Source organism: Phalangium opilio, unplaced genomic scaffold (assembly GCF_054372755.1).
Source record: "Phalangium opilio isolate 3A_F unplaced genomic scaffold, DU_Popi_V2 ptg000060l_1, whole genome shotgun sequence".
NCBI classification, from domain to species: Eukaryota; Metazoa; Arthropoda; class Arachnida; order Opiliones; family Phalangiidae; genus Phalangium; species Phalangium opilio.
In genome coordinates, this window is record NW_028324177.1 from 4743210 (window position 1) to 4767360 (window position 24151).

Sequence of the window (24151 nt, forward strand, 5' to 3'; positions counted from 1 at the left end):
GTGAGATGTCAGCCTCAGTTGACACTTTAAACTTTTGAGAAAAAGCACCGAAAATGGTACCACTTTGGAATCTTGTTTCCACAATAAGAAATTAATGTTACTCGCGTCATCAGATGCTCAATTTTGATATTTTACCTTTCTATCAAAACTTGACGCCTGAATAATTGCCGCCATTCTTAGCTCATCCTTATCTATGCGCCTTTTACAGCTTTTGCATGATGACCAGCCACTTTTGGCATATTCGGTACGCCACGGTAGACCTCGATCCATCTCTAAATCATACAAAGAGGTTTGAATAAGTTAGCACAGCTTGACTATTTGGTTTACTTTTCTGGTTAATGATGTATTTAAAAACCAAAACGTTATGTACGGGTCTTAGTTGCAGCAGAAGTAAGATTAGACTGGAAGTGAAGAGCTCAAGCATTGGTAGTAGATCCTGGCACTAGTGAACAAATTTGAGTATTTCATGTCGCTTCCATCACTAGAGGGAAAAAATTGGTCGAGTTTCAAAAAATTTCCTACCCATACATGAGGTAGCTCAAGCATATTTCCTAAAGCTACTTCGCAGAGGAGCAACAACCCGGTGTTGTTCTCTCGACTGGCGTGACAGTATTTGGCACTTTCAGAGACCTAAAAGAATCAAATATTTGAAGTTAGCAACCTATAATTTAACTCTTTATTAAAAGGCTATGTGTAGTACCGTATCTGCAAAGTACACTCCTTTTCCAAAGTTGTAACCATTAGAAGGAGCTTCTGGTGGAGCAATACGAAGGCCTTGAGACAAAATGCCCATTAAGTTTGGGGTTCTGGAACCATGCCATAGTAGCTTTCTATTAGGGAATTTTTGGAATTCTCGGTAGCGTTCGCGTTCTCCCTGACGAGTAATTTTAAATATTTGATCGACTTCAAGTTCACAATCACTGTGAAAATCAGCGCCCGTGTTGTTTACGTATGTTAATAATGTCTCGAATTCTTCAGAATCTCTATCTAATACTTCAATTTCAGTTTTCAATTGTTCATAATGTTGATCTATTGGATCTTTGGTCGTTCCACCTTCCTCTTCAACTAACTTGTAACCGATCTCCACTTCAAGAAGGAAATTTGGCATTTCTACCTTGGATTTTATTATCTCAACATTATCCAAAAGAGGGACCCTTTTGGTTCCAAAATCATGAGGTATTAGCGTGAAGAATGTATTGGTGCAAGCTATTAGCTGGGCTTCCTTGTTTTCGTTGGGTTCATCGTCGAGTAAAGCCAGGAGTTCCGTCAAAACGGAATACGCCTCTTCAATTTGGTTCTTCGAAAGTTTTCCTAGTGGCATTTTCTTCAGATCAATTTCTAACTCCCACACGGCCTTGTTCATTTTCTCCACGTCAAAGATAAGGCGAATTAGTTCTTGGATGGCGTTGGGAAGTTTAGATCCAGATCCTACAACCAGTTTTTCTGAAGTTCCATAGTCAATGTCAAGTGGATACATTTTATTAGGAACCTTTGAGGCAGTGTGGCGTAACTCCCACGGAGTTCCTGTTTTTTCTTCGAAAAGCCTTTTGAATTCGGCAACAGCTTCATACTTAGTAACAAAGTGTTCCGTCTTGTTATCACCAATAGTAGTTCCAACACGTCCCCAGCTCCGAAACACATAGTAATCCTTTCCTTCGTCTGACTTTAGAAGTTGAAGCTTGTAAAACGAATTAGATCCTTGAGTAACGACGACGTTTCCGAGAACAGCGTTGAAAGCTCCTTCTTCGTTTTGAAACACGTGTGTGCTGGCTTCAAGATTTGAATCTGGGTCAACAGCTACGCTGCCTTTCACTGTCAGTTTAACTTTCGTGCTCTTTCCAGATGAGAATGTTGAGTCACTATTTCCTACAGCCGCACTTTTGAGTCTTTTTTCAGCAGCGTAAGAATTAATTCTGTCTTGAGGATTTCCACCCCAACTGGCTATGCGGTATTGTTGGATCGTAGAAACTAAACCTCCATATTCCACAGCACTTAAAAAGTCCTCAGATACAACGTGAACATCGTGTTCCTTAGCTTCACGAATTTCCTTGATATTTTTCTCAACATCTTCCTTGGTACTTATAACGCAAGCTGTAGTTTTGTCAATTTGAGAGACAACATTGCCTCCTAATCTCGCTATGCTTTTCTTTAGAGAATCTTTGGAACTATGGAGATTACCAATCAACACTATTTTAGTATCGTCCAATGGTTGTGGCTTTCTCTTGACACCCGAGGTTGATGGCAGATTTTCTGGTGTACTTGGAGTAGGTGCGTTTGTAGGAATGTAACGGTCTTGCTCTATGTATTCGTAGCTGTTTAAGAATGCATATTCCTCTTTTAGGTGATCTGGAATCTGGAAAGGCTTTCTTCTTGGTAGTTTTATTACATTTGTACATTTGCTCCATTCGCTTGCATTTCCAGTACAGTGATAACCATCATTTGAGAAAACCAATTGTCCACCGTCACTATCTGTGCAAGGTTCAAGAGATCCAAACGTCATGATATCGGAAAGTCTATCTAGAATTTCGCTGTTTCCTGAAGGAATTTTTTGGTCGTTATATTTTAATAGTTCCACCATTTCTTTTTTTTAATATTTTTTTCAAGCTCGTCACGATGTTCATAAATTAACTGAGACTGTTCCTCAAGAATTTTTTTCTCGCCCCGATCAAGTAATTCCTCTTTCTTTATCTTATTTGGTGGAGTCACTTCAATTTTCTTTATCTTTTCTTTGATGGCCTTTTGATCTTCAACGCAGAGTGTCTTAAATCCTCGTATTTTAGATCCATCTTCAAAAAACTTCAGAGTTTCTCTCGCTTGTACCAACCAATCAACGTGATACCACGCTGGTAGTGGACCAAATCGTCTAGCTTTTGCACTCTGTCTGTCAAGTTTTGAAATGCGAGCTTGATCTTTTACGATTGTTTCTCCACAACCTTTACAAGATGACCGATTACTTTTGGCATATTCAGTTGAGAAGTCTTGAATTTCAATGGAGGAGCTTTTTCTCTTCGTTCCTTTAGATGGGGTATTGCTTGAAGCAGCAGGTGCTGCTTGAGACCCACTCGGAATTTCACTCCTTATTTTCTCTTGATCTCTCCAACGTAAATCCTCAAAGTGTGAGATGTCAGCCTCAGTTGACACTTTAAACTTTTGAGAAAAAGCACCGAAAATGGTACCACTTTGGAATCTTGTTTCCACAATAAGAAATTAATGTTACTCGCGTCATCAGATGCTCAATTTTGATATTTCACCTTTCTATCAAAACTTGACGCCTGAATAATTGCCGCCATTCTTAGCTCATCCTTATCTATGCGCCTTTTACAGCTTTTGCATGATGACCAGCCACTTTTGGCATATTCGGTACGCCACGGTAGACCTCGATCCATCTCTAAATCATACAAAGAGGTTTGAATAAGTTAGCACAGCTTGACTATTTGGTTTACTTTTCTGGTTAATGATGTATTTAAAAACCAAAACGTTATGTACGGGTCTTAGTTGCAGCAGAAGTAAGATGAGACTGGAAGTGAAGAGCTCAAGCATTGGTAGTAGATCCTGGCACTATTGAACAAATTTGAGGATTTCATGTCGCTTCCATCACTAGAGGGAAAAAATTGGTCGAGTTTCAAAAAATTTCCTACCCATACATGAGGTAGCTCAAGCATATTTCCTAAAGCTACTTCGCAGAGGAGCAACAACCCGGTGTTGTTCTCTCGACTGGCGTGACAGTATTTGGCACTTTCAGAGACCTAAAAGAATCAAATATTTGAAGTTAGCAACCTATAATTTAACTCTTTATTAAAAGGCTATGTGTAGTACCGTATCTGCAAAGTACACTCCTTTTCCAAAGTTGTAACCATTAGAAGGAGCTTCTGGTGGAGCAATACGAAGGCCTTGAGACAAAATGCCCATTAAGTTTGGGGTTCTGGAACCATGCCATAGTAGCTTTCTATTAGGGAATTTTTGGAATTCTCGGTAGCGTTCGCGTTCTCCCTGACGAGTAATTTTAAATATTTGATCGACTTCAAGTTCACAATCACTGTGAAAATCAGCGCCCGTGTTGTTTACGTATGTTAATAATGTCTCGAATTCTTCAGAATCTCTATCTAATACTTCAATTTCAGTTTTCAATTGTTCATAATGTTGATCTATTGGATCTTTGGTCGTTCCACCTTCCTCTTCAACTAACTTGTAACCGATCTCCACTTCAAGAAGGAAATTTGGCATTTCTACCTTGGATTTTATTATCTCAACATTATCCAAAAGAGGGACCCTTTTGGTTCCAAAATCATGAGGTATTAGCGTGAAGAATGTATTGGTGCAAGCTATTAGCTGGGCTTTCTTGTTTTCGTTGGGTTCATCGTCGAGTAAAGCCAGGAGTTCCGTCAAAACGGAATACGCCTCTTCAATTTGGTTCTTCGAAAGTTTTCCTAGTGGCATTTTCTTCAGATCAATTTCTAACTCCCACACGGCCTTGTTCATTTTCTCCACGTCAAAGATAAGGCGAATTAGTTCTTGGATGGCGTTGGGAAGTTTAGATCCAGATCCTACAACCAGTTTTTCTGAAGTTCCATAGTCAATGTCAAGTGGATACATTTTATTAGGAACCTTTGAGGCAGTGTGGCGTAACTCCCACGGAGTTCCTGTTTTTTCTTCGAAAAGCCTTTTGAATTCGGCAACAGCTTCATACTTAGTAACAAAGTGTTCCGTCTTGTTATCACCAATAGTAGTTCCAACACGTCCCCAGCTCCGAAACACATAGTAATCCTTTCCTTCGTCTGACTTTAGAAGTTGAAGCTTGTAAAACGAATTAGATCCTTGAGTAACGACGACGTTTCCGAGAACAGCGTTGAAAGCTCCTTCTTCGTTTTGAAACACGTGTGTGCTGGCTTCAAGATTTGAATCTGGGTCAACAGCTACGCTGCCTTTCACTGTCAGTTTAACTTTCGTGCTCTTTCCAGATGAGAATGTTGAGTCACTATTTCCTACAGCCGCACTTTTGAGTCTTTTTTCAGCAGCGTAAGAATTAATTCTGTCTTGAGGATTTCCACCCCAACTGGCTATGCGGTATTGTTGGATCGTAGAAACTAAACCTCCATATTCCACAGCACTTAAAAAGTCCTCAGATACAACGTGAACATCGTGTTCCTTAGCTTCACGAATTTCCTTGATATTTTTCTCAACATCTTCCTTGGTACTTATAACGCAAGCTGTAGTTTTGTCAATTTGAGAGACAACATTGCCTCCTAATCTCGCTATGCTTTTCTTTAGAGAATCTTTGGAACTATGGAGATTACCAATCAACACTATTTTAGTATCGTCCAATGGTTGTGGCTTTCTCTTGACACCCGAGGTTGATGGCAGATTTTCTGGTGTACTTGGAGTAGGTGCGTTTGTAGGAATGTAACGGTCTTGCTCTATGTATTCGTAGCTGTTTAAGAATGCATATTCCTCTTTTAGGTGATCTGGAATCTGGAAAGGCTTTCTTCTTGGTAGTTTTATTACATTTGTACATTTGCTCCATTCGCTTGCATTTCCAGTACAGTGATAACCATCATTTGAGAAAACCAATTGTCCACCGTCACTATCTGTGCAAGGTTCAAGAGATCCAAACGTCATGATATCGGAAAGTCTATCTAGAATTTCGCTGTTTCCTGAAGGAATTTTTTGGTCGTTATATTTTAATAGTTCCACCATTTCTTTTTTTTAATATTTTTTTCAAGCTCGTCACGATGTTCATAAATTAACTGAGACTGTTCCTCAAGAATTTTTTTCTCGCCCCGATCAAGTAATTCCTCTTTCTTTATCTTATTTGGTGGAGTCACTTCAATTTTCTTTATCTTTTCTTTGATGGCCTTTTGATCTTCAACGCAGAGTGTCTTAAATCCTCGTATTTTAGATCCATCTTCAAAAAACTTCAGAGTTTCTCTCGCTTGTACCAACCAATCAACGTGATACCACGCTGGTAGTGGACCAAATCGTCTAGCTTTTGCACTCTGTCTGTCAAGTTTTGAAATGCGAGCTTGATCTTTTACGATTGTTTCTCCACAACCTTTACAAGATGACCGATTACTTTTGGCATATTCAGTTGAGAAGTCTTGAATTTCAATGGAGGAGCTTTTTCTCTTCGTTCCTTTAGATGGGGTATTGCTTGAAGCAGCAGGTGCTGCTTGAGACCCACTCGGAATTTCACTCCTTATTTTCTCTTGATCTCTCCAACGTAAATCCTCAAAGTGTGAGATGTCAGCCTCAGTTGACACTTTAAACTTTTGAGAAAAAGCACCGAAAATGGTACCACTTTGGAATCTTGTTTCCACAATAAGAAATTAATGTTACTCGCGTCATCAGATGCTCAATTTTGATATTTCACCTTTCTATCAAAACTTGACGCCTGAATAATTGCCGCCATTCTTAGCTCATCCTTATCTATGCGCCTTTTACAGCTTTTGCATGATGACCAGCCACTTTTGGCATATTCGGTACGCCACGGTAGACCTCGATCCAACTCTAAATCATACAAAGAGGTTTGAATAAGTTAGCACAGCTTGACTATTTGGTTTACTTTTCTGGTTAATGATGTATTTAAAAACCAAAACGTTATGTACGGGTCTTAGTTGCAGCAGAAGTAAGATGAGACTGGAAGTGAAGAGCTCAAGCATTGGTAGTAGATCCTGGCACTAGTGAACAAATTTGAGGATTTCATGTCGCTTCCATCACTAGAGGGAAAAAATTGGTCGAGTTTCAAAAAATTTCCTACCCATACATGAGGTAGCTCAAGCATATTTCCTAAAGCTACTTCGCAGAGGAGCAACAACCCGGTGTTGTTCTCTCGACTGGCGTGACAGTATTTGGCACTTTCAGAGACCTAAAAGAATCAAATATTTGAAGTTAGCAACCTATAATTTAACTCTTTATTAAAAGGCTATGTGTAGTACCGTATCTGCAAAGTACACTCCTTTTCCAAAGTTGTAACCATTAGAAGGAGCTTCTGGTGGAGCAATACGAAGGCCTTGAGACAAAATGCCCATTAAGTTTGGGGTTCTGGAACCATGCCATAGTAGCTTTCTATTAGGGAATTTTTGGAATTCTCGGTAGCGTTCGCGTTCTCCCTGACGAGTAATTTTAAATATTTGATCGACTTCAAGTTCACAATCACTGTGAAAATCAGCGCCCGTGTTGTTTACGTATGTTAATAATGTCTGAATTCTTCAGAATCTCTATCTAATACTTCAATTTCAGTTTTCAATTGTTCATAATGTTGATCTATTGGATCTTTGGTCGTTCCACCTTCCTCTTCAACTAACTTGTAACCGATCTCCACTTCAAGAAGGAAATTTGGCATTTCTACCTTGGATTTTATTATCTCAACATTATCCAAAAGAGGGACCCTTTTGGTTCCAAAATCATGAGGTATTAGCGTGAAGAATGTATTGGTGCAAGCTATTAGCTGGGCTTTCTTGTTTTCGTTGGGTTCATCGTCGAGTAAAGCCAGGAGTTCCGTCAAAACGGAATACGCCTCTTCAATTTGGTTCTTCGAAAGTTTTCCTAGTGGCATTTTCTTCAGATCAATTTCTAACTCCCACACGGCCTTGTTCAATTTCTCCACGTCAAAGATAAGGCGAATTAGTTCTTGGACGGCGTTGGGAAGTTTAGATCCAGATCCTACAACCAGTTTTTCTGAAGTTCCATAGTCAATGTCAAGTGGATACATTTTATTAGGAACCTTTGAGGCAGTGTGGCGTAACTCCCACGGAGTTCCTGTTTTTTCTTCGAAAAGCCTTTTGAATTCGGCAACAGCTTCATAGTTAGTAACAAAGTGTTCCGTCTTGTTATCACCAATAGTAGTTCCAACACGTCCCCAGCTCCGAAACACATAGTAATCCTTTCCTTCGTCTGACTTTAGAAGTTGAAGCTTGTAAAACGAATTAGATCCTTGAGTAACGACGACGTTTCCGAGAACAGCGTTGAAAGCTCCTTCTTCGTTTTGAAACACGTGTGTGCTGGCTTCAAGATTTGAATCTGGGTCAACAGCTACGCTGCCTTTCACTGTCAGTTTAACTTTCGTGCTCTTTCCAGATGAGAATGTTGAGTCACTATTTCCTACAGCCGCACTTTTGAGTCTTTTTTCAGCAGCGTAAGAATTAATTCTGTCTTGAGGATTTCCACCCCAACTGGCTATGCGGTATTGTTGGATCGTAGAAACTAAACCTCCATATTCCACAGCACTTAAAAAGTCCTCAGATACAACGTGAACATCGTGTTCCTTAGCTTCACGAATTTCCTTGATATTTTTCTCAACATCTTCCTTGGTACTTATAACGCAAGCTGTAGTTTTGTCAATTTGAGAGACAACATTGCCTCCTAATCTCGCTATGCTTTTCTTTAGAGAATCTTTGGAACTATGGAGATTACCAATCAACACTATTTTAGTATCGTCCAATGGTTGTGGCTTTCTCTTGACACCCGAGGTTGATGGCAAATTTTCTGGTGTACTTGGAGTAGGTGCGTTTGTAGGAATGTAACGGTCTTGCTCTATGTATTCGTAGCTGTTTAAGAATGCATATTCCTCTTTTAGGTGATCTGGAATCTGGAAAGGCTTTCTTCTTGGTAGTTTTATTACATTTGTACATTTGCTCCAATCGCTTGCATTTCCAGTACAGTGATAACCATCATTTGAGAAAACCAATTTCCAGTACAGTGATAACCATCATTTGAGAAAACCAATTGTCCACCGTCACTATCTGTGCAAGGTTCAAGAGATCCAAACGTCATGATATCGGAAAGTCTATCTAGAATTTCGCTGTTTCCTGAAGGAATTTTTTGGTCGTTATATTTTAATAGTTCCACCATTTTTTTTTTAATATTTTTTTCAAGCTCGTCACGATGTTCATAAATTAACTGAGACTGTTCCTCAAGAATTTTCTTCTCGCCCCGATCAAGTAATTCCTCTTTCTTTACCTTATTTGGTGGAGTCACTTCAATTTTCTTTATCTTTTCTTTGATGGCCTTTTGATCTTCAACACAGAGTGTCTTAAATCCTCGTATTTTAGATCCATCTTCAAAAAACTTCAGAGTTTCTCTCGCTTGTACAAACCAATCAACGTGATACCACGCTGGTAGTGGACCAAATCGTCTAGCTTTTGCACTCTGTCTGTCAAGTTTTGAAATGCGAGCTTGATCTTTTACGATTGTTTCTCCACAACCTTTACAAGATGACCGATTACTTTTGGCATATTCAGTTGAGAAGTCTTGAATTTCAATGGAGGAGCTTTTTCTCTTCGTTCCTTTAGATGGGGTATTGCTTGAAGCAGCAGGTGCTGCTTGAGACCCACTCGGAATTTCACTCCTTATTTTCTCTTGATCTCTCCAACGTAAATCCTCAAAGTGTGAGATGTCAGCCTCAGTTGACACTTTAAACTTTTGAGAAAAAGCACCGAAAATGGTACCACTTTGGAATCTTGTTTCCACAATAAGAAATTAATGTTTCTCGCGTCATCAGATTCAAATTTTGATATTTTACCTTTCTATCAAAACTTGACGCCTGAATAATTGCCGCCATTCTTAGCTCATCCTTATCTATGCGCCTTTTACAGCTTTTGCATGATGACCAGCCACTTTTGGCATATTCGGTACGCCACGGTAGACCTCGATCCATCTCTAAATCATACAAAGAGGTTTGAATAAGTTAGCACAGCTTGACTATTTGGTTTACTTTTCTGGTTAATGATGTATTTAAAAACCAAAACGTTATGTACGGGTCTTAGTTGCAGCAGAAGTAAGATGAGACTGGAAGTGAAGAGCTCAAGCATTGGTAGTAGATCCTGGCACTAGTGAACAAATTTGAGGATTTCATGTCGCTTCCATCACTAGAGGGAAAAAATTGGTCGAGTTTCAAAAAATTTCCTACCCATACATGAGGTAGCTCAAGCATATTTCCTAAAGCTACTTCGCAGAGGAGCAACAACCCGGTGTTGTTCTCTCGACTGGCGTGACAGTATTTGGCACTTTCAGAGACCTAAAAGAATCAAATATTTGAAGTTAGCAACCTATAATTTAACTCTTTATTAAAAGGCTATGTGTAGTACCGTATCTGCAAAGTACACTCCTTTTCCAAAGTTGTAACCATTAGAAGGAGCTTCTGGTGGAGCAATACGAAGGCCTTGAGACAAAATGCCCATTAAGTTTGGGGTTCTGGAACCATGCCATAGTAGCTTTCTATTAGGGAATTTTTGGAATTCTCGGTAGCGTTCGCGTTCTCCCTGACGAGTAATTTTAAATATTTGATCGACTTAAGTTCACAATCACTGTGAAAATCAGCGCCCGTGTTGTTTACGTATGTTAATAATGTCTCGAATTCTTCAGAATCTCTATCTAATACTTCAATTTCAGTTTTCAATTGTTCATAATGTTAATCTATTGGATCTTTGGTCGTTCCACCTTCCTCTTCAACTAACTTGTAACCGATCTCCACTTCAAGAAGGAAATTTGGCATTTCTACCTTGGATTTTATTATCTCAACATTATCCAAAAGAGGGACCCTTTTGGTTCCAAAATCATGAGGTATTAGCGTGAAGAATGTATTGGTGCAAGCTATTAGCTGGGCTTTCTTGTTTTCGTTGGGTTCATCGTCGAGTAAAGCCAGGAGTTCCGTCAAAACGGAATACGCCTCTTCAATTTGGTTCTTCGAAAGTTTTCCTAGTGGCATTTTCTTCAGATCAATTTCTAACTCCCACACGGCCTTGTTCATTTTCTCCACGTCAAAGATAAGGCGAATTAGTTCTTGGATGGCGTTGGGAAGTTTAGATCCAGATCCTACAACCAGTTTTTCTGAAGTTCCATAGTCAATGTCAAGTGGATACATTTTATTAGGAACCTTTGAGGCAGTGTGGCGTAACTCCCACGGAGTTCCTGTTTTTTCTTCGAAAAGCCTTTTGAATTCGGCAACAGCTTCATACTTAGTAACAAAGTGTTCCGTCTTGTTATCACCAATAGTAGTTCCAACACGTCCCCAGCTCCGAAACACATAGTAATCCTTTCCTTCGTCTGACTTTAGAAGTTGAAGCTTGTAAAACGAATTAGATCCTTGAGTAACGACGACGTTTCCGAGAACAGCGTTGAAAGCTCCTTCTTCGTTTTGAAACACGTGTGTGCTGGCTTCAAGATTTGAATCTGGGTCAACAGCTACGCTGCCTTTCACTGTCAGTTTAACTTTCGTGCTCTTTCCAGATGAGAATGTTGAGTCACTATTTCCTACAGCCGCACTTTTGAGTCTTTTTTCAGCAGCGTAAGAATTAATTCTGTCTTGAGGATTTCCACCCCAACTGGCTATGCGGTATTGTTGGATCGTAGAAACTAAACCTCCATATTCCACAGCACTTAAAAAGTCCTCAGATACAACGTGAACATCGTGTTCCTTAGCTTCACGAATTTCCTTGATATTTTTCTCAACATCTTCCTTGGTACTTATAACGCAAGCTGTAGTTTTGTCAATTTGAGAGACAACATTGCCTCCTAATCTCGCTATGCTTTTCTTTAGAGAATCTTTGGAACTATGGAGATTACCAATCAACACTATTTTAGTATCGTCCAATGGTTGTGGCTTTCTCTTGACACCCGAGGTTGATGGCAAATTTTCTGGTGTACTTGGAGTAGGTGCGTTTGTAGGAATGTAACGGTCTTGCTCTATGTATTCGTAGCTGTTTAAGAATGCATATTCCTCTTTTAGGTGATCTGGAATCTGGAAAGGCTTTCTTCTTGGTAGTTTTATTACATTTGTACATTTGCTCCATTCGCTTGCATTTCCAGTACAGTGATAACCATCATTTGAGAAAACCAATTGTCCACCGTCACTATCTGTGCAAGGTTCAAGAGATCCAAACGTCATGATATCGGAAAGTCTATCTAGAATTTCGCTGTCCTATGCGCCTTTTACAGCTTTTGCATGATGACCAGCCACTTTTGGCATATTCGGTACGCCACGGTAGACCTCGATCCATCTCTAAATCATACAAAGAGGTTTGAATAAGTTAGCACAGCTTGACTATTTGGTTTACTTTTCTGGTTAATGATGTATTTAAAAACCAAAACGTTATGTACGGTTCTTAGTTGCAGCAGAAGTAAGATGAGACTGGAAGTGAAGAGCTCAAGCATTGGTAGTAGATCCTGGCACTAGTGAACAAATTTGAGGATTTCATGTCGCTTCCATCACTAGAGGGAAAAAATTGGTCGAGTTTCAAAAAATTTCCTACCCATACATGAGGTAGCTCAAGCATATTTCCTAAAGCTACTTCGCAGAGGAGCAACAACCCGGTGTAGTTCTCTCGACTGGCGTGACAGTATTTGGCACTTTCAGAGACCTAAAAGAATCAAATATTTGAAGTTAGCAACCTATAATTTAACTCTTTATTAATGAATGAATGAATGAATATTTATTGTGCATATAAAAAACCACGAAGGTTCACGAGAATATACACAGTTGTAATGATATCATATTTGCATTTCCTAACTGTTAAGAATATCAAATGGAAGACAAATTAAAAACAAACCAAGTGAAACCTTATTAATCCAGCTCCTTGTATTTAACATTAAATATATCAAAATTTTCGCCAAAACTGTTAACTGTAATTTGCATTCTTTTAATTGGATTTAAGTGGTTAAGAGATTCTCTAAATGTTTTTCTAAACCTTCCAGACTTGGGGACTAGAAAGTCCAACCGTCCTAGCAAATCTGGAAGAGTTATCCTATTATTAATTAATTTATGTAGAAATTTAACGTCGTTAATAAGGAGAATGTGAGCTATAGTAGGAATGTCCAAATACCCTAGTAAAATATGGTAATCATATGGAGCCTTTTTCATGAAATAAGTATGGCAATATTCAATAAACTTCCGTTGCACATTCTCAAGAAGTACCTTTAGATATCTACTACAACCACACGGGGCACTTGTCTGGTGGACAAGGGTCCGGCTGAAGACGGTGCAGGCTGCCCTGCGCAAGCTTCAAAGGCTTGCCTGCATTGGTGTTACAGGGGCCATGAGATCGACCCCAACTGCTTCCCTGGAGGTGCTTCTTGACATGCTACCTCTTCATCTTTTCATTGAGGAGGAGGCTGTCATGGGGGCCTACAGGCTCCACATTAATGGCTGTTGGGTTCCAAGACTTTGGGATTACAGCCATACGAAGCTCTTTCGGGAGTACGCTGCACTTGAGCCGTCGTTAACGATGTGCTCTGACAAAACCGTTACCAGCTTTGATTTCACTAAGCCATTCAGCATCCACTTTCCCAGTCGGGCCGAGTGGACTAACCTGCTGCCTCTTGGCACTGGGGGTGAAACTATTTGGTTCACCGATGGTTCCAAGACTGATTCCGGCGCTGGCGCCGGCTATTACTGCCAAACTACAAGGGTCGGTTTTTCTGCTTGCCTGGGCACCTTTGCTAGTGTGTTCCAAGCGGAAATTGCCGCGATCTGTTATTGCGCAGACTACTGCATTAACAAAGGGTATAACGGACGGACTGTGAGGATTTATTCTGACAGTCAGGCCGCCCTGAATGCGCTGGACCAGTGTCAGATTACCTCTCAACTGGTGCGTAGCTGCCTTGATCTGCTAGCGCAACTGGCGTCCTGCAACAGGGTTCTGTTGTACTGGGTGCCAGGGCATAGCGGTTATTATGGCAATGAGCAAGCCGATAGATTTGCGAAAAGGGGCGCGGAGGCCAAGCTCTTGGGGCCGGAGCCGGCCGTCCCCATCCCCTACGGGCATGTCAAACGGAGCCTGCATGACAGGATGACTGTCATACAAAACCAGCTCTGGCATGACATGGATGGCCAGAGACAGACAAAACAGTTAGTCAATGGTCCCTGCAGGTCTCGTGCTAGAGACCTAATTTCGCTCAGCAGATGGGATATTAGGCTGGCCACCGGTCTTCTGACCGGACACTGTCGGCTAAATAGGCACCTCCATCTGATGGGTCTTGCTGACGACCCCCTCTGCAGGTCGTGCCAGGAGAAGGAAGAAACATCCGCTCACGTACTTTGCGAGTGCGACTTCTTCGCCTCGCTTAGACTAGAACATTTTGATTCACACACTGTGGAGCCCTCGCGGGTCTCCTCTTTTACGGTGGAGCGAATTCTTCGCTACGCTGCGGCTACGGGCCTATTCAAGGCCTGATTTTGAGGTTGCACAATATGCCTTTGGCATCGGTGCTAGGGCGTGAGCCCCACCTCATCAACAATAATAATAATACTACAACCACCCCAGGCCAAGCCACCATACAGGACCCGTGATCTCACTAGGGCTTGATAAAGAAGACGGAAATGGTCTAGGGAATGCAATTTCCTACACATCTTCAAGCAAACAGCCAGAGTACGGCGACTTAAAGCAACGCATTTATGTACTTGCTCGGTAAAATAAAGTCCTCTGTCAAAGATCACGCCAAGATCTCTCACAGTGGACTTAAGGGGTATGTGAGCGCCCTCAATGGTATAGTCGTTGGAAATTTCTCTAGCAATTCGCCTTGTAAATGTGACATGCACGGATTTGGTTGGATTTACTGGTATTTTGTTAAGAGAGCACCATCTTCCTATAGAGTCAAGGTAAAGTTGAAGTAATTTACCGTCTAACTTAGAATTAATACTTTTGAAAACTTTATTGTCATCAGCAAATTGAAGAATACGGGAATGTAAAACCGAAAATTGTAAATCGAAAAGATACATATTAAAGAGTAAGGGTCCAAGAGATGATCCCTGTGGAACCCCACAATTAACTTCGTATGTTTTCGATGTGATTATGCCATTGCATTTCAAGACATTGACTCGATTCGCCAGATAGCTAGCAATCCATTCCAAGATATCACCCCCCAATCCAAGGGCCTCTAACTTGTCATGAAGGTAAGAGTGGGAGACGCGGTCGAAGGCCTTGGCCAGGTCAAGGTATACAACATCGACCTGGCCCCGGCACTCGACCTCAGGAGCCACGTAATCCATAAAGGAAACGTGGTTCGTTTCCACACTCCTACCCGGAACAAAGCCATGTTGACAGTCGTTGGGTAGCAAGCTAAACCAACGCTGTAAATGTACGTGTACTACTCTATCAAATACCTTAGCGAGAACGCAAAGAAGGGAAATCGGACGGTAGTTTCGGACATCGCTGGATTTTCCAGACTTGTAAACCGGGACAATGACAGCTTTTTTCCAAAGCGTTGGGAATGAGTGAGTACGGAAGGATAAATTAAATATATGCTCCAATATAGGTAACAATATATTCCCACAGCCCTTGATAACAAACGACGGAATTTTGTCGAAACCAGTAGAGAGTTTGTTGGGTAGACGATTAATAGCAGCATATATGTCCGCTTGAGTTAGTTTTAAACAGTTATGAGGCGTTGTAACTAAGGTAGAAGTATCAAAAGTGTATTTTGAACTAGTTTCAGTATTGTCAGTCGAAATTGTTGAGAAATGCGCCATGAATGTTTCCCCCAATTGCTCCGGATCAGTAATGATTGTCTTACCAATTTTCAATAATATATCAGAGTGTCTGTCTTTTAGATTACCATTGATAAAACTCCAAAATTTTTTGGGTTGGGACAAGGCGTCTCGACAAGATTTTACTGCCATAGCAGCTTTGTCCCTTACTGTAAGCCTTCTCACCAACGAACGGGACAGCCTAAAATTAGCTATGTCGGAGGCTAACCCCGACCTCTTTTTCTTATTAAAATAATATTTTTTGCGCTTGATAGCTTTTTTGGAGGTCCAAAGAATACCAAAAGGGGAAGCCCCGATTATTACGCGGAATCTTGTTAGGGATCGAACTATCCATAGCTGACGTTATATATTCCGTTAATGTCTGGACACAAAAATTAACATCCTGCGAATCCAAAACCACCGACCAATCTGAATCGCGTAAAATTGAGTATAGCAAGTGATAGTTACCTTTTTTAAATTGATATACTGGTTGTAAATTAGGGGAGACCCTACAAATGTCAAATGGACAAAGCAAATAGAAAGGCGGATGGTAGTTGTCAATGTCCACAAATGGATCAAGGAGAGGTACAGTATCAATGCCGTGTACATTAGTAAGACAAAGGTCCAGAAGATTACCATAAGTGGGAGCTGGGTTAATTTGGTTTAAATTAAATTCATAACAAACATCGAGAACATGAGCAGCCTTAGTTCTAGTTTGGTGAGTGCATCCCACACTGCTACCCAGAGTCCAGTTGATACCGGGGAGATTAAAATCACCCAGAATCAGAATTTCACCGTCATAATCTACCAACGAGGATACCAAAACATTCTTAAATTTCCGATACTGAGCGTCGTCATCTGAGGGGCGAAAGTAACCAGTGCCAAGAAGAAGCGGAAGATTATTTTTTAGTTTAAACTCGACAAACACACCCCCTTCGGCACCTTCGGCACCTTCCAGGTCACTTCGACGGTGAAAAACAAGGGACTTCTTGATAGCAATGAGGGATCCCCCGCCCCTAACATTGACAGAATCCGGATCTGATCGATCCGCCTGAAAAATAGTATAGGAATTTGGAAAATAATCCGAATTAAAATGAGAGTGGTTAAGCCACGTCTCTGTTAAACAAACAATATCAAAATCATTAACGATTAGGTTAGTTAAAAAGGTACTAGACTTGGTTCGTAGACCGCGCACATTCTGATAAGCTATAGTCAGTTCTTTCATTCTTGGACATTTGAAGAATCCGCAGGGGAACCCGCGTCTGAGATTTCACCATGCAGTTCCGAGACATGTTTGTGCTCGTCTCTCGGTACCCCATGGAAATCTGTTAGAAAGCTGTTCGCAGGCCAAATATTGGGATCCCTCATTTTTGGTATGTCAGACTCATCATCACACGTCAAGTAGAATGACGAATGACGGGCATTCGGATTTTTAGTACGCAGTCTTATGCACTGCACCGACTGCACACCTGAATCAGCCCTCAAAAAATCTTGCAGTTCTTTCGACGTGATCCCAACATCCAACCCAGTGGCAAAGAGTGCTTTCTTGACCGCCTTCACTCGACGTGGTGCAGCCTTGATCCGGCTTGTCAAAGACACACCCGAGACCACAGGCTTAGATGCAGGAACATGACGAGTGGAGTTGATGTCAGTTTTTGTTTGCAAAGCCTTGGGTAATGCTCCAGAGAATGAAGGAATGGAACCCTGTGGCCAGGGCAAGGCAGATGGGTTGAGAGCGCCAGGACGGTTAGCCAATGGTGGAAAAGATTGAGCTTCGTCCCTAGAAGCCCGTGACCCAAGCGGGGCTTGAAATGGTATTTGGCGACTGGCAAGTTCTCGACGAAGGCCAGCGTTCTCATTTTCTAATGAAGCCAGACGTTCTTGGAACTCTGATAACGTAGCTTGCATCTTAAGTAGGATGGTGTCGTTGCTATCCAATTTATTCATCATTTTGTCCAGTATCGAATCAGATTCCCTAGTGAGGCTATCAACGCTAAGTAGATGGACGAATGCTTCGTGCACCACCTCTAAGATGAGACCCTTATCGCCCTCAGCCAGCTTAGCAGGTGGTTTAGGCGCAGGTATGGCCCCATTGAACTCTTTATCGCGGGGTATGGCGCTATTACTATGTCGCCGAGCCGGACTTCTAGATTTGCGAGTAGCGGCTTTGCATTCCGTACAGGTAAAGTATGAATTAGGGGTACAATCTTTATGTACACGGCGCTTGCATAGTCCAGTGCAAAAATGACACTTTTGTTTTCCATAAAACCGATTATCGCAAACACAACAAGAGTCTGAAGAAGCAGGCATACCGTAGCAGACGATACCGGAGGTACAGAGTTTAATAAAAGGCTATGTGTAGTACCGTATCTGCAAAGTACACTCCTTTTCCAAAGTTGTAACCATTAGAAGGAGCTTCTGGTGGAGCAATACGAAGGCCTTGAGACAAAATGCCCATTAAGTTTGGGGTTCTGGAACCATGCCATAGTAGCTTTCTATTAGGGAATTTTTGGAATTCTCGGTAGCGTTCGCGTTCTCCCTGACGAGTAATTTTAAATATTTGATCGACTTCAAGTTCACAATCACTGTGAAAATCAGCGCCCGTGTTGTTTACGTATGTTAATAATGTCTCGAATTCTTCAGAATCTCTATCTAATACTTCAATTTCAGTTTTCAATTGTTCATAATGTTGATCTATTGGATCTTTGGTCGTTCCACCTTCCTCTTCAACTAACTTGTAACCGATCTCCACTTCAAGAAGGAAATTTGGCATTTCTACCTTGGATTTTATTATCTCAACATTATCCAAAAGAGGGACCCTTTTGGTTCCAAAATCATGAGGTATTAGCGTGAAGAATGTATTGGTGCAAGCTATTAGCTGGGCTTTCTTGTTTTCGTTGGGTTCATCGTCGAGTAAAGCCAGGAGTTCCGTCAAAACGGAATACGCCTCTTCAATTTGGTTCTTCGAAAGTTTTCCTAGTGGCATTTTCTTCAGATCAATTTCTAACTCCCACACGGCCTTGTTCATTTTCTCCACGTCAAAGATAAGGCGAATTAGTTCTTGGATGGCGGGCGTTGGGAAGTTTAGATCCAGATCCTACAACCAGTTTTTCTGAAGTTCCATAGTCAATGTCAAGTGGATACATTTTATTAGGAACCTTTGAGGCAGTGTGGCGTAACTCCCACGGAGTTCCTGTTTTTTCTTCGAAAAGCCTTTTGAATTCGGCAACAGCTTCATACTTAGTAACAAAGTGTTCCGTCTTGTTATCACCAATAGTAGTTCCAACACGTCCCCAGCTCCGAAACACATAGTAATCCTTTCCTTCGTCTGACTTTAGAAGTTGAAGCTTGTAAAACGAATTAGATCCTTGAGTAACGACGACGTTTCCGAGAACAGCGTTGAAAGCTCCTTCTTCGTTTTGAAACACGTGTGTGCTGGCTTCAAGATTTGAATCTGAGTCAACAGCTACGCTGCCTTTCACTGTCAGTTTAACTTTCGTGCTCTTTCCAGATGAGAATGTTGAGTCACTATTTCCTTCAGCCGCACTTTTGAGTCTTTTTTCAGCAGCGTAAGAATTAATTCTGTCTTGAGGATTTCCACCCCAACTGGCTATGCGGTATTGTTGGATCGTAGAAACTAAACCTCCATATTCCACAGCACTTAAAAAGTCCTCAGATACAACGTGAACATCGTGTTCCTTAGCTTCACGAATTTCCTTGATATTTTTCTCAACATCTTCCTTGGTACTTATAACGCAAGCTGTAGTTTTGTCAATTTGAGAGACAACATTGCCTCCTAATCTCGCTATGCTTTTCTTTAGAGAATCTTTGGAACTATGGAGATTACCAATCAACACTATTTTAGTATCGTCCAATGGTTGTGGCTTTCTCTTGACACCCGAGGTTGATGGCAAATTTTCTGGTGTACTTGGAGTAGGTGCGTTTGTAGGAATGTAACGGTCTTGCTCTATGTATTCGTAGCTGTTTAAGAATGCATATTCCTCTTTTAGGTGATCTGGAATCTGGAAAGGCTTTCTTCTTGGTAGTTTTATTACATTTGTACATTTGCTCCATTCGCTTGCATTTCCAGTACAGTGATAACCATCATTTGAGAAAACCAATTGTCCACCGTCACTATCTGTGCAAGGTTCAAGAGATCCAAACGTCATGATATCGGAAAGTCTATCTAGAATTTCGCTGTTTCCTGAAGGAATTTTTTGGTCGTTATATTTTAATAGTTCCACCATTTCTTTTTTTTAATATTTTTTTCAAGCTCGTCACGATGTTCATAAATTAACTGAGACTGTTCCTCAAGAATTTTCTTCTCGCCCCGATCAAGTAATTCCTCTTTCTTTATCTTATTTGGTGGAGTCACTTCAATTTTCTTTATCTTTTCTTTGATGGCCTTTTGATCTTCAACGCAGAGTGTCTTAAATCCTCGTATTTTAGATCCATCTTCAAAAAACTTCAGAGTTTCTCTCGCTTGTACAAACCAATCAACGTGATACCACGCTGGTAGTGGACCAAATCGTCTAGCTTTTGCACTCTGTCTGTCAAGTTTTGAAATGCGAGCTTGATCTTTTACGATTGTTTCTCCACAACCTTTACAAGATGACCGATTACTTTTGGCATATTCAGTTGAGAAGTCTTGAATTTCAATGGAGGAGCTTTTTCTCTTCGTTCCTTTAGATGGGGTATTGCTTGAAGCAGCAGGTGCTGCTTGAGACCCACTCGGAATTTCACTCCTTATTTTCTCTTGATCTCTCCAACGTAAATCCTCAAAGTGTGAGATGTCAGCCTCAGTTGACACTTTAAACTTTTGAGAAAAAGCACCGAAAATGGTACCACTTTGGAATCCTGTTTCCACAATAAGAAATTAATGTTACTCGCGTCATCAGATGCTCAATTTTGATATTTTACCTTTCTATCAAAACTTGACGCCTGAATAATTGCCGCCATTCTTAGCTCATCCTTATCTATGCGCCTTTTACAGCTTTTGCATGATGACCAGCCACTTTTGGCATATTCGGTAGACCTCGATCCATCTCTAAATCATACAAAGAGGTTTGAATAAGTTAGCACAGCTTGACTATTTGGTTTACTTTTCTGGTTAATGATGTATTTAAAAACCAAAACGTTATGTACGGGTCTTAGTTGCAGCAGAAGTAAGATGAGACTGGAAGTGAAGAGCTCAAGCATTGGTAGTAGATCCTGGCACTAGTGAACAAATTTGAGGATTTCATGTCGCTTCCATCACTAGAGGGAAAAAATTGGTCGAGTTTCAAAAAATTTCCTACCCATACATGAGGTAGCTCAAGCATATTTCCTAAAGCTACTTCGCAGAGGAGCAACAACCCGGTGTTGTTCTCTCGACTGGCGTGACAGTATTTGGCACTTTCAGAGACCTAAAAGAATCAAATATTTGAAGTTAGCAACCTATAATTTAACTCTTTATTAAAAGGCTATGTGTAGTACCGTATCTGCAAAGTACACTCCTTTTCCAAAGTTGTAACCATTAGAAGGAGCTTCTGGTGGAGCAATACGAAGGCCTTGAGACAAAATGCCCATTAAGTTAGGGGTTCTGGAACCATGCCATAGTAGCTTTCTATTAGGGAATTTTTGGAATTCTCGGTAGCGTTCGCGTTCTCCCTGACGAGTAATTTTAAATATTTGATCGACTTCAAGTTCACAATCACTGTGAAAATCAGCGCCCGTGTTGTTTACGTATGTTAATAATGTCTCGAATTCTTCAGAATCTCTATCTAATACTTCAATTTCAGTTTTCAATTGTTCATAATGTTGATCTATTGGATCTTTGGTCGTTCCACCTTCCTCTTCAACTAACTTGTAACCGATCTCCACTTCAAGAAGGAAATTTGGCATTTCTACCTTGGATTTTATTATCTCAACATTATCCAAAAGAGGGACCCTTTTGGTTCCAAAATCATGAGGTATTAGCGTGAAGAATGTATTGGTGCAAGCTATTAGCTGGGCTTTCTTGTTTTCGTTGGGTTCATCGTCGAGTAAAGCCAGGAGTTCCGTCAAAACGGAATACGCCTCTTCAATTTGGTTCTTCGAAAGTTTTCCTAGTGGCATTTTCTTCAGATCAATTTCTAACTCCCACACGGCCTTGTTCATTTTCTCCACGTCAAAGATAAGGCGAATTAGTTCTTGGATGGCGTTGGGAAGTTTAGATCCAGATCCTACAACCAGTTTTTCGGAAGTTCCATAGTCAATGTCAAGTGGATACATTTTATTAGGAACCTTTGAGGCAGTGTGGCGTAACTCCCACGGAGTTCCTGTTTTTTCTTCGAAAAGCCTTTTGAATTCGGCAACAGCTTCATACTTAGTAACAAAGTGTTCCGTCTTGTTATCACCAATAGTAGTTCCAACACGTCCCCAGCTCCGAAACACATAGTAATCCTTTCCTTCGTCTGACTTTAGAAGTTGAAGCTTGTAAAACGAATTAGATCCTTGAGTAACGACGACGTTTCCGAGAACAGCGTTGAAAGCTCCTTCTTCGTTTTGAAACACGTGTGTGCTGGCTTCAAGATTTGAATCTGGGTCAACAGCTACGCTGCCTTTCACTGTCAGTTGAACTTTCGTGCTCTTTCCAGATGAGAATGTTGAGTCACTATTTCCTACATCCGCACTTTTGAGTCTTTTTTCAGCAGCGTAAGAATTAATTCTGTCTTGAGGATTTCCACCCCAACTGGCTATGCGGTATTGTTGGATCGTAGAAACTAAACCTCCATATTCCACAGCACTTAAAAAGTCCTCAGATACAACGTGAACATCGTGTTCCTAAGCTTCACGAATTTCCTTGATATTTTTCTCAACATCTTCCTTGGTACTTATAACGCAAGCTGTAGTTTTGTCATTTTGAGAGACAACATTGCCTCCTAATCTCGCTATGCTTTTCTTTAGAGAATCTTTGGAACTATGGAGATTACCAATCAACACTATTTTAGTATCGTCCAATGGTTGTGGCTTTCTCTTGACACCCGAGGTTGATGGCAAATTTTCTGGTGTACTTGGAGTAGGTGCGTTTGTAGGAATGTAACGGTCTTGCTCTATGTATTCGTAGCTGTTTAAGAATGCATATTCCTCTTTTAGGTGATCTGGAATCTGGAAAGGCTTTCTTCTTGGTAGTTTTATTACATTTGTACATTTGCTCCATTCGCTTGCATTTCCAGTAGAGTGATAACCATCATTTGAGAAAACCAATTGTCCACCGTCACTATCTGTGCAAGGTTCAAGAGATCCAAACGTCATGATATCGGAAAGTCTATCTAGAATTTCGCTGTTTCCTGAAGGAATTTTTTGGTCGTTATATTTTAATAGTTCCACCATTTCTTTTTTTTAATATTTTTTTCAAGCTCGTCACGATGTTCATAAATTAACTGAGACTGTTCCTCAAGAATTTTCTTCTCGCCCCGATCAAGTAATTCCTCTTTCTTTATCTTATTTGGTGGAGTCACTTCAATTTTCTTTATCTTTTCTTTGATGGCCTTTTGATCTTCAACACAAGTAGTAGGGACTACCTAGATACGCATGGATCCAAGATGGCCGCCACCCCAAGATGGCCGCCACTACCCAACTCAAACCAAACTTCCCAGACAAGTCCGGACTGGCCCGAGCTCTTACAGGCTATTTTCAAACCCCATGACGTCATCTTCTTAACTCAAACCAAAACTTAAACTATATTCATCGCTGGCCTGCTAGTAATGGGCTCGATTTCGTAAAGAGTTAATTCCAAGATGGCCGCCACCCCAAGATGGCGGCCAGAACATCATCCACCAAACTTCCAAACAAAGATTAAGCTAAACTCCTACCTGACCAACCCTACCTTCCAGCATGCTATGACTCTTTAGAGGGGTTTTACCCATTTTTTCCCCCAAAACAAGCTTGGCTTAACCCTCGGAGGGTGTAGTTCTTTTTGCAAGATCCCCGTTTTAAATTTAAGACCAAAGATTACGTTATTGTATGAGAAAATCTTACCTGACATTCCCTGCCTTCCACCGTGCTATATCGCCGTCGATGAATATTAACGGGGGTGTTTAACCCATTTTTCCCCAAACAAGCCCGGATTAACCCTCCAACCAAAGATTGGGCCATAAAAAAAAATCCTACCTGACTTACTCGGCCTTCCACCATGCTATTAAGGGGGTTTTACCCCCTTTTAATAGCTCCAGACTACCACGAGTTCCTACCTTGTGTTATTTTCAACACCCATGACGTCATCTTCTTAATCAAAACAAAAACAAGCTATATTCAACCTTGGCGTCATCCCCCAATCTTACCCTGCCTGCTAGAGTGCTAGTAATGGGTGGTACCCCTTTAATAAACCCAAACCAGCCTGGACTTTAAAAAAGCTTACCTCCAGTCCTACCTTCCAGCGTGTTATTAAGGGGAAATGACCTATTTAATAACCCTCCGAACAAGCTCGGACTACCAGCCCTACTTGTAAAGCTGCTTTCAACCTGGGCATCCATGACGTCATCCTTCCAACTCAAACTAATATGAAATTATTGGCGCCATATTTAAAAAACTTCTCTCCAGCCCCACCTTCTAGCGTACTATTTTAGTAACCATTAATAGCTGTGACCCGTTCAATGGTCATGAACAAGTTCGAACCAGCCCTACTAGTAAAGGGTACCAAATTTAAAAACTTACAACCAGCCCCTCCTTCTA

The 24151-nt window shown here is 40.9% G+C and overlaps 1 protein-coding gene across 1 annotated transcript; it reads right to left on the minus strand.

Annotated features, from left to right (window-relative positions):
• Positions 1 to 12674: 12674 nt before the first annotated feature.
• LOC149666718 (uncharacterized) lies at positions 12675 to 16654 on the minus strand. Its single transcript, XM_089841626.1, has 6 exons — positions 16628 to 16654; positions 16334 to 16508; positions 15858 to 16261; positions 14632 to 15814; positions 14444 to 14577; positions 12675 to 12737 (listed from the first exon to the last, which is right to left on the minus strand). The coding sequence occupies exons 1-6, from the start codon at positions 16652 to 16654 to the stop codon at positions 12675 to 12677; spliced, it is 1986 nt and encodes a 661-aa protein (XP_089697752.1).
• Between the last annotated feature and the right edge of the window lie 7497 nt (positions 16655 to 24151).